Consider the following 11,363-nt stretch of genomic DNA (forward strand, 5'->3'; position numbering starts at 1 on the left):
ATTAGAGCAGAAATCAATTTGCAATCCCCATCGCTAAATTGATATCATTATGTTTATCGCGGAATGAATAATTGATGATCATATTATTATAGCTGAGACCTAATGGTGCATGAAGTCAGCCTGGCAGGTTGTCGGACGAAAAAATGTGATTGTTGATAATTAGGGATTATTATTATCATCTTCCCATGGTGCACAGACACAGTTTTCAAGTGAAGAAGCACTCTGTACTGTACGAACAGACCCCATGGGTTTTTTTTTTTCTTTGCTTTATTTTAATACAATTAGTTTCTTACAGTTTGAATGTTTTCTGGAAAACAAGCTCAACATGTACACAAGTTACATATGGCAACATTTCTCTCAAATTTCTTTTTATTAATGATGCATGAATCTATAAATACTATTCGCATATTGTGAAGTAAACAGATTGTCTTGATTTATATTCCTGTGCTCCAAGTTATAGAGAATGGTTCTTTTAATGTGTGTGATTTGCTCGTTGCGTCGATGACCAGCTCCTAAAAAAGAGGAGGACACAATTGTATGAACATGCACACAAATATGATTATGCTAGTATAAATATACTTCAGTGTTCACAACTGACTAAACTAAATGTTAGATATTGTTTAGAGTGACTTTTGGTGAAAGGTGTGAACTTTTAATAAATTCAGAATGAATTTTTTCAAATCAGTAAATGGATGATTAGACAGATACATAGATAAAACCCTCACACATATAGTTTATGCAGTAAAGCAGTCCTGCTATAGCAGGAGAAAGCATGAACTTATGGTTGAACAGATTCTTATGTTTTTTTCTGCTTTCTACCACATTTGTAAACAGTAATTATATGATTAGCATTTCTTTCATGGCAGCTAAGACCCATTCTGGCAATTCTCCTCTGCCATGCAACTGACCATAATCTTTAATTATATATATATATATATATATATATATATATATATATATATATATATATATATATATATATATATATATATATAGAGAGAGAGAGAGAGAGAGAGAGAGAGAGAGAGAGAGAGAGGGAGAGTGTAATGCATTAAATAATTAATGATTAATAAACCTTCAGATCAGTAGTTTCTGAAGTACTTTTTAGACCTAATTTCTGACCATCATTAATGTTATTAAGCTCAAATATTTTCTCCATGGGGAAAAATTAAATTTTAGCAAAACAAATTAAACTAATTTGAAATAAAACTCTTATGCTGTATGCACTGTGTTTCCAACACATGATTGGATAATTATATGGATGGAATGTGCATGTGTTCCTTATTAATTGACAATTATTCCATTACTACTATTACGTTAGTTTCTTTTCGGCTTCTCCCGTTAGGGGTCGCCACAGCGGATCCTCCGCACGTTTGATTTGGCACATGTTTTATGCTGGATGCCCTTCCTAACGCAACCCTCCCCAATTTATCCGGGCTTGGGACCGGCACTAAGAGTGGCTGGGGATGGTTCCCTGACCGGGAATCGAACCCGGGTCGCAGCGGTGGGAGCGCTGCATCTTAACCACTAGACCACCAGGGGACCTAATAATAATAATAATAATGATAATAATTATAATTATTATCATTATTATAATAATGATAATAATAATAATAATAATAATAATAATAATAATAATAATAATAATATTAATAATAATAATGATAATAATTATAATTATTATAATAATAATAATAATAATAATAATAATAATAATAATAATAATAATAATAATGATAATAATTATTATCATTATTATTGTCATCATTGTTTTTGTTTGCTGCAAATACTTATAATAAAAATATTATAAAATAATTACAGATGCATCACACACAATGTGCTGTCATTGCTATAGCAGTGTCTTACCTCTGTGAGTGGGTTATGAGTAAAATTCAGCGGTGTTTCAACTCCACCTGCATTCATGGCCACCTTACTGATAAGGAGGCTTCCTGCACCCCAAACTTTTACTTGTCCCAGTTTGAGCTCATCAGCTGAAGCAAGACCATAATGCACAACTGTGTTCGAGAGAGTGTTCTGAAACACACACACACACATTCTTATGTACACACTCAGACTAACACGAGGAAAAACAAAAATCTGAAACAAATGTAGTGGATATGTGTTGCTCTGACTTTTTTTTTTTTTTTTTTTTTTTTTTTTTTCAGGATTTTTAAATACTGTTAAGCAGTCTTAATTACGCTCATATGTTTTTAAGGGTTGGTCTAATAGCAAACCAACAATATTAGCAACACAATCATTCCTCTTTCTGGCAAAATTCCAAAAGGTCTCTTTTTAATCACAATTACTTACAAACAGCAAAGCACGGATTATGAAGAGTGTTTGGCTATTAATAATTGTGTCTGGTTCCTTTTTTTAAATACAAATTTAAGTATTTATAATCATTTATCCAACACCTTAACACCTGATATTTTTATTTTATTTTAAGCCTGTTTTCTCCAAACCTGTTCACTTGCTTGCTTTGAGACTAGTCAGTGAACCTCAATGAACTGCAGCTTATTATGCTTATGCTTATGCTGAATCTATACAGAGAATTGTTATTCACCCTCTTCCATACACAAGCTGACTGATGTCTTCGGTTGGCTTGTGCCACTTTGATTCACAGGGGAGAGGATAATTACATCCCTCCCACCATGGAAGCATGGCTAGTTTGTTTCATAGGGCATCACAGGGATTCAAACACACAATCTCCTGTAGATAGCATAAACACCTACTATCTTCTTTGAAAATGTGCACACTGCAAAGTCTACAGATCGTTATTTTTTTTACCTACATCATAGGAAGGCACATACCAGGACAGCAAAACATCTGTATTTATCATCAAAATGGGTATTACCCCCTATTATATCAAAACCAATTCACCCATGGTATACCACTATGAATACTAACTCTATAATGTACTTCTATATTTACAATCTAGATTGTTAGGTTTCAGCATGGGGATGCAGCCATATAGCTAAATATGATACGATCAGAATGCATAATCAGCTTCATAAGGATGTAAAATGGATAGCCATATAGTCACAGCTTGAAGAGATGGCTTGTGGAAATGGGACAGAATCACTTTTTTTTGTAACGTGTTACTGTACCTTAAACACGGTGAAGTATGTCAAGAGATATTCTTTCTTCTCATATGTGCCTGGAAGGAAATGTCAAAAGACAAAAAAAAAAGACAGGGGAAGAAAGAGAATGATGGTGACATTTAACAGAAAATCATTTTGCCATTTAATTTATATTCTCTATAATACCCCAAAGCCTACCAACACACACTTAATTTCCTATTACAGTATGACAGAGTATATACTGAATTAGTAGCACACTATTTAATCCCTACTGATCCTATCATCCAAAGACATGCTATATTATTGTACATTACAGAAAAATGGATGACAAACACTTTCACTAGCACAAACACAGTCCTTGTGTATAAATCATGTAATGTTTGATATGTACAGTTGAAAACACCCACCAATTCCTTCTCCATCATCCCAGAACAGAGAACCTTTTGCTGATCCTTGATCATCAAGAGCAGCTATCAGACCGAGAGGATTCTTGCGACTGGAGAAATGAAAAGTTACAAAAATAATAGAAATTATTATATGCTGTATTTGTATTTTATTATATAAGCATTATACTATTATATACATAATTCAGTCTATGCAAATTTCAACCAAACAATCAGTCTACAACTAATTCCTAAGAAAGTTCAAGGTTGTACCAAATCAGTTCTTCCATTTTTTTTTTTTCAAAATTAAATTCAAAGCCACTAAACACTAAAACATGTAGAAAATGTTTTATTAGTTGTCATTGATTTACACCTTGCCACAATTTTATTGTAAAGTTTCACAGACACTTGAAAATCATGGCTTTGGGCTTGTCATGAAAATGCGATGTAAATTGATGGACTTTGGTGTGTGCCTTTCCAAAACTGTGTCCAATCATTCAAACTGCAGCAGGGGGACAAAAAAAAATGAGTTGGAAATTTGTACCTGTAATTTGTGTTGTTCTCAGGTTTCTGCCAAGGTAGGATGAAGCCTCCTCTCACATGTAGGTTGATATGATCGAGTGGAGTGGGCATGGTAAGAAACATGCCTCTCGCATTTAGCAACTTTGCCTGAAGGACAAGAAAAACACGTCAAAAAGACAACACAGATTTAACTTAACCTTTTTTCTAATTTTTAACAAGTTACAAGCAAAACTATATATATATATATATATATATATATATATATATATATATATATATATATATATATATATATATATATATATATATATATATATATATATATATATATATGTGTATCTTCCTGTGGGCTCAGCACCTGCGGGAGGGACCGTAAGGGACGGTGCTGTGAGGATTGGGCAGCAGTCGAAGGCGGGGGCCTGCTTAGACTGCTGCCCCCGCGACCCAAATTACGGATAAGCGGGAGAAAATGAATGAATATATATATAGGGACTTGAAAATGGATGCAACAAATGTGTAAATTGCTAATATCTATACTGTATGTCATATAAAAATGTTAAAAATATTCAAGTAGAACAAATAAACACACAAACAGGTAGACACTCTTTTGTATAACTCTATAAAGTGATGATACACTGGGCTAAATAAGTTCAAGAATTCAAAAATACATGTGATGTAGTTAAACATACCGTGTGGTAATCGTACCAGCGAGCATTAGGGATGTAGCCATTAACCTCAGTTACTCCCTAAAGGAACCATGGGAAAAAAAAAAAAAAAGAATTCAGTAATCACCTCAATAATATTTGATAACCATTTTTGCTCCGAGGTGCTGTACTTTAGCATGTACAGCCTATATACACTATAATTGAATCCATTAATTGTAATTGGCCTAATTAAAATCTTTTTACTTTTTTATACTGGAAAGGCTACTTAACAATTTTATAGTGTGTAATACCCTGTTAATGATAGTGGTGGTGCGTGTGTGTGGGTGTGGGTGTGTGTGTGTGGGTGTGGGTGTGGGTGTGTGATGCATAACCTGATCCAGAGCAGGACTGATGAGCAGTGCTGGACCCCAAAGGAACTGTTTATAAATGTCCCATGTCGATTTATCATTCACAAACCTGCAGCAAAGAATAAAATCTGATTGAAAATAGACAGTGAAACAAATAGCTATGTGGAATATCTAAACATTGGGGATGTGTGTGTGTGTGTGTGTGTGTGTGTGTGTGTGTGTGTGTGTGTGTGTGTGTGTGTGTGTGTGTGTGTGTGTGTGTGTGTGTGTGTGTGTAACTAAATATGAGAATATGAGGGCATGGTGTCCTATTCAGGAACAGAAAGGTTATGATTAGGACAAGTGGAACATTTAAATTAGTCTAATCAATGGAGACTGAAGAATATGAGAGACAAAGTGACATCTGAGTCACTACACTTTCAAAACATTCAAGGACTTAGCAAACATAGCAAAGTAAATATAAACAGCAATGGTAAGTATGTCCACATATAGTTATGTGATATTCTAATGTTTTGTACATATGATTCATCAAATAGTTTATTTTTTTTACCTAAATTGAAAAAACACAGCTTTGTTCTTTTATCATTTTCATATTTCTAAGGTTTCTCAAACAGTCAAAGCACTTGATAAAAATGTTCACAATGGAAATAGAACTCCTTGTTCTTTATGTTTTTTTAATATACTTTTACCAGACAAACTGTATGCCCTACCTGTTTTCAGACCAGAGCTTTTGTGCGCTAAGGTTTTCTCTCTAGTGTGAAAATCTTTTTTTTTCCCGTTTATTAACTTAAAAAAAAAAGACTGCTTGGGAACCTCTGTTATAGTTATAGGTAAGTGACATTTGAGAAGATTAAACATAAGAGTAGGTTTAAAAGTATACTGTTGCTCATTATAATTGGTTAATTAACGAATGAGTTGATTAATTATATTTTACAATCCTTTGGCAAATCACAATGGTATAAAAAAAAAAATTGTTAAATAATAAACTTGCTAGCTGGTAATGCTGATTTGTGTCAAGATGTATTAGTTACTAATAACATAACATAATATCTAATTTAGTATATTCCTATACTGCTTTTTGCTATACTTTCAACATGTAAAAGTACATCATTTATCAAAAGTGAACCAAAAAAGTTGCTAAATTGATAGCTGTTATTCTTGTATGCATACACTCAAACTGTAACCTAGATTACAGTGATAAAAATCCTTACAAAACCAATGCCTGGTATGTGTTTAATTTTGAACAGTCCTGGAGTGGCTGGAAAATAAGAAAAGCACTTGCATTCACTGGGCTGTAGTGACATATACAATGGAGTATGGGAATTACACTTTAATTCATGTTGCAATTTTCTTTATATAACATTTTAACCAAGTATGTTGCTATATACTTTAAACTTCTGCACGAATAAGAACAATTGAAGTGAAAGTAATCATTTGAAAACGATACTTACTCGTGAAGCATTGGCCGGACCACAGTGCTTCCTACAGTATGAGCCTCGAACATGAGTGTGTACAGATAGGGAAGGAGTGAATAGCGGATGTTCAATACGTCACGAGATACGGTAGTAAAAGTATCATTCCATGCCACTGGATCTTGTCTCTGTTGCACAACAAAATACAAAGCCAAATAAATGTTCTAATATGTACTAACTTATACTGCAGTCTTATAATAATAAAGTCTATAGTAGGCATAATAATGTTTTAAATCAATTTGATATTTTTAGATTGTTCAAATACAATGAATGCAGTGGACACTATTAACTTTGTTGCAGTGCAATATAACATGCTTGGTTTGGCTCTTTTTCATGTAGTACTGTATATGGGCTCTAATATAAAGTAAATGGTCACAATACCAGGCACATAAAAAAAGTGTTAGACAACAGGAACCAAACCACGGCCAGCAATGGCTAAAAATAATGCTATGTGGACGTTTAAATTAGCAAAATTAGTTTTAATTGTACAACTCCAATTGAACAAGACTCCTCAGACCACAGAATAGTATTCCATATTGCCTCAATTCCATTGTTCTTGGATAATTTTCACATTTGGCTTCTTCTTTGCATGTTAAAGCTTTAACCAGCATTTGTTAATTGCACAGCGAACTGATTTCCTGCGGTATTTCTGAACCCATGAAGTGATTTCCATTGCAGAATCATGCCTGTTTTTAAAGCAGAGACACCTGAGGGCCTGAAGATAAAAAGTATCTAATATTGATTTTAGCCCTTGTCCCTTCACATACATACTAACATACTCTTTTATACTCAATCATGTTACTGACCTGTAGCCTTTTAACCTAATTCGTTAATCAAATTCTAATTTACCGTATTGTATTTTCATTCGAATGGAACATTTTCTCAGTTTAAACATTTGATTTATTTTATGTTGTACTAAGAATAAAATATGGGTTTATGAGATTTGCAAATCATTTCATTTGTTACAATTTACATTTTACCTCATCTCCTGTTTATAATTTAGATTGTAATACTTTGTGCCAATGTTTTAATATTGCATGCTGTCACCATCTGAGCCAGTCAGAGGTCTTAATAAGCTTCCCAATAACATGATTTGCACACATCTATATATGTAAACAGATTGTTTTTTGTTTATGGTGGGTTGAGGCAAAATATCAGAACACTGTCAGGAATTCTAAACATAAATGTAGGGTTTTTTTGTTTGTTTGTTTGTGTTGAATCATGTCTTTGGAAACTCTGGAATACTGCAAAAGTAGAAACTCTAGATTTGTGTTTACTCTTCCCTTTCTATTTACAAATGTTCACACTGCTTTGTGTTAATGTTGTAGAGTGTGACACGATACACTCTTTGCACCATTAAATGACTTCTGGGTGGAGACAAAAAGAAAACTGCTAATGAGCAACATGTGCTAATAGGCTAACACCTAAACGCATTCTGGACCTTTCATCACCGCAGTGAGGCAGAGTTTTTTTTTTATTTTTTTATTTAAGGTGTGAAGCTCTGTGGGGGAACTAATTGAGAGTGCTTTCACACTTGGTTGGTTTTAGCATTCCAAGTGCTCTTAAAATGAAGAGCATATTCTTATGTATATATAAACACAACAAATGAACCCAGACCCCTGTACAAGTGTCTGTGGTTTGCCTTGAGGTCCACTTATGTGTCTTGGGAAAAGGAAGTAGTTCCAACCTGCCAAGCATTACATTTTTTCATTACGGAACATGAGGTGTACTCTCTATACATACAATAATACAATAATTCTATATTATTTTTCAGGTTTTTTTGCACAGTACTTTTTCTATGAACCCAGACAGAATAAATTCTGAAAGACGTATTTATAACATATTTCTGTCCAAAACTAACAACATTTATCAACAAAGAGTAATAAAATGTAGAATAGTATGTTAAAAATAAACAAATAAATAAAATAATATGTGACAGCTAGGTGTCAACTGTTGGCCATATAGTGTGCTGTACTTAATACTTAGTACATCTGCTTTGTCCTTCAGAGAGAGAGAGAGAGAGAGAGAGAGAGAGCAAGAGAAAGCGAGGACAAGTATGTGGCCTTTTTTCTCAAAGCAGCTAAGTTTTCTTTGAATCAGCAAACAAATTCCTGCGACCAATAAATCTATCAAGTTAACCTATTAGTTACTCTCATAGCTGAAGTTTAAAACTACTGCTACTTGTTGCAATTAGAAATAGCACAACATAGAGTAAAGTACACCAAAGAATTACAAAAGAGTTGAACAAGATGTCCTGTCCTTGCTGGAGTTGTTTATTAAGTTATGTCCAATCTATACCTCTTGCGATCTATCAGCCTATAGTTTCTCCTCTGTTCTGAACAGCACGAACAATCTGCACGGCCCTGGAATGGCTCTCATATTTCCACATTATAACATGCTGAATGCAGTCGACCTCCCCCGGTTGGGGCTAACCGCTTTTCTCAAACAAAAGGCTGAATTATTCCAAATGTACTCGGCTCTGACTCCATTAGCGACAAGCTGAATGTGATGGAAGGCCACCCACAGGCCTCAGGCTGCCTCATTTCCACCAAAAACAGCAGGAGACAAACAGGCCTGTCTGAAGGTAGCGCATCTCTCTCACTCATATCGATGAGTAAATTTACACCAGCAAATGACTTTGCTAGACATTAGGAGTCAACAAGGTGATCTCTTTCTCTTGCTTTATTCCTTTTCTCTGGCTCCATATTTGTCTACAGACTCTGCCTTTCGGCATATTTTTACATCTCTTCACTCTTATGTCGTCTGATATTCATCACATTCATCAAAGGTTTTGTCTCTACCGCCCCTCTCTTGATCTCTCTCTCTCTCTCTCTCTCTCTCTCTCTCTCTCTCTCTCTCTCTCTCTCTCTCTCTCTCTTTCTCTTATGAACTTTATCTTGACCACACATGGATGACCTTCCATTTTCTAGACTCCTTTAGAGCTGTAAATGCGCTCCTAGCGCAGACACATTAGCACTAATGATACGTTGGGAGTTAATTACAACATGGAGAGGACAAACTCATATAAACAGGAGTATAAGGACGCTCTGTTATCAGGACTGTCACTGAGACTTGTTGCACACAAAGCCTGTGTATCTCTCTCTTCTTCTCAAACTCACTTACTGTGTGTGTGTTGGTATGATGAAAAAGAAATAGAAAAAATTTATGACTCAGGGGGGCGCAAAAAAGAAAAAATGTTACGCAACTATTTTTCTCGACATTGTGCATTTTTAAAATCATATTTATGCACAGTCCCGGGAGAGCTTTGTTTGTAATCAGATACACAATGTGCCAGTATTCAATATGCACAATATTTCTGGAAGACATTTTGCCCTCTTAAATACATTTCTCTAACATATTTAGAAGACAGTCTCTTCTAAGGACTGATTTAGGAGAAATGTTTCAGACAAGATTTTTTTCAACATTCCATAAAATCCAATCTAAAACACATTGCACACACAAGTGTAACTCGGATTGAGGACAACTGATGCAATATATTTTGGCATAATGTATTTAATTCCTATAGTTAAATGTAGGTAACTACTATAACAATCAGCATAGCACTAACTAGTAATTCCAACTGTTTATCACTTCCATACTGTAGCTTAATCTATTTAAAGCCCTATTCACCGACCAGGCATAACATTATTACATTAAAGATTATGACCAATGAGCGAATAACACTGATTATCTCTTCATCGTGGCAACTGTTAGAGGGTGGGATATGTTTATCAAAAGTGGTACAAGGAAGGAACAGTGGTGAACCAGATACAGGGTCATGGGCAGCCAAGGCTCATTGATACACATGGGTTCTGATCCAACAGATGAGTTACTCTAGCTCAAATTGCTGAAGAAGTTAATGCTGTTAATGCTTGATCAATGTCCATAAAGTTATGGGTGGTCAGTATATACTCTTTATTAGTCTATGAAAATCCTGTTATTCATCTTAATCTAGTTGTGTACAGCCCCAAAGTTGTGTCTTTAATACAGTTGTATAAAGGCAGTATAAGTTATTAAGGGGGAGGTGGTAGCCTAGTGGTTAAGTCATTGGACTTTGGATCCGGGTATTGTGGGTCCGAGTACTTGCAATACCAGGCTGCCTCTCTTAGGCCCTTGAGCAAGGCCCTAAACCCCCCCTTTGCTGCCCCATGCCCCACATGGCACAGAAGAAATAAAAAAAAACTTAGTTATTAGTTGTTATATGGTTAATACTAAAGTACACTTTGCTCATACCATATTATACTTTAAATTATATTTATATTGACTTTATAGCGGCCCATAATCAAATATCAAAAAGTCAGACAACTTCATTAATAAAATCCAGGATTAAGAAGCTGAATTTACACAATGTATTGCAATTTTATGATAAAATCCTAAACCTTTAATGCAAAGAGCGTCCTTATACAAAACAGACAATATTTAGAGCCAACGCTGTTCAGCATTTCAGTAAAAGAGGCCAGAGTGTTTGTGAGTGACATCAATCGTGGGTTTTTGCTTTAATGTTTCTTTTGCTTAAACATCTATTTCCACTGTGTTATTAAATGATTGAAATGGAGAGATCGTCTGCGCAGATCGCCTTAGAAAATTCAATTAAAGTGGTGTCTCGCGGTTGGCAACAAAGCCGCGGCGTTGCTCGATGAGGAAATTCAACCGCGCCACATCGATCCCACACACTCAGGGTTTATTGGATTTTCTCACTCAAAGGTCACTTTTTAAACGAATGTCATGGTGAATACCTGACAACACGATGGTCCATCGACCTCTGACATCAGTCACCAACACCCACACACTAATTCTCTCTCTGTGACACAGCAGTGCAGGTGTGCTATTGAGCTTTTAGTGATCTTGAATGCACTCGTGAAAAAAAAGCCCTGGCATATGATCGTATATAGCA

General features: G+C 35.0%; 1 protein-coding gene across 1 annotated transcript in view; it reads right to left on the minus strand.

Annotated features, from left to right (window-relative positions):
- Positions 1 to 249: 249 nt before the first annotated feature.
- si (sucrase-isomaltase) overlaps positions 250 to 11,363 on the minus strand; it is an 84,798-nt gene continuing 73,684 nt past the window's right edge. The window contains exons 41-48 of the mRNA XM_083552821.1: positions 6,449 to 6,597; positions 5,022 to 5,106; positions 4,675 to 4,731; positions 4,008 to 4,132; positions 3,488 to 3,576; positions 3,108 to 3,157; positions 1,867 to 2,034; positions 250 to 512 (exon numbers count right to left, since the gene is read on the minus strand). Coding sequence (XP_083408947.1) covers positions 435 to 512; positions 1,867 to 2,034; positions 3,108 to 3,157; positions 3,488 to 3,576; positions 4,008 to 4,132; positions 4,675 to 4,731; positions 5,022 to 5,106; positions 6,449 to 6,597 — 801 coding nt within the window. The 3' untranslated portion in view covers positions 250 to 434. The remainder of the gene's footprint in view (positions 513 to 1,866; positions 2,035 to 3,107; positions 3,158 to 3,487; positions 3,577 to 4,007; positions 4,133 to 4,674; positions 4,732 to 5,021; positions 5,107 to 6,448; positions 6,598 to 11,363) is intronic.

Source organism: Silurus aristotelis (genome assembly GCF_946808225.1).
Source record: "Silurus aristotelis genome assembly, chromosome: 10".
Taxonomy (NCBI): Eukaryota; Metazoa; Chordata; class Actinopteri; order Siluriformes; family Siluridae; genus Silurus; species Silurus aristotelis.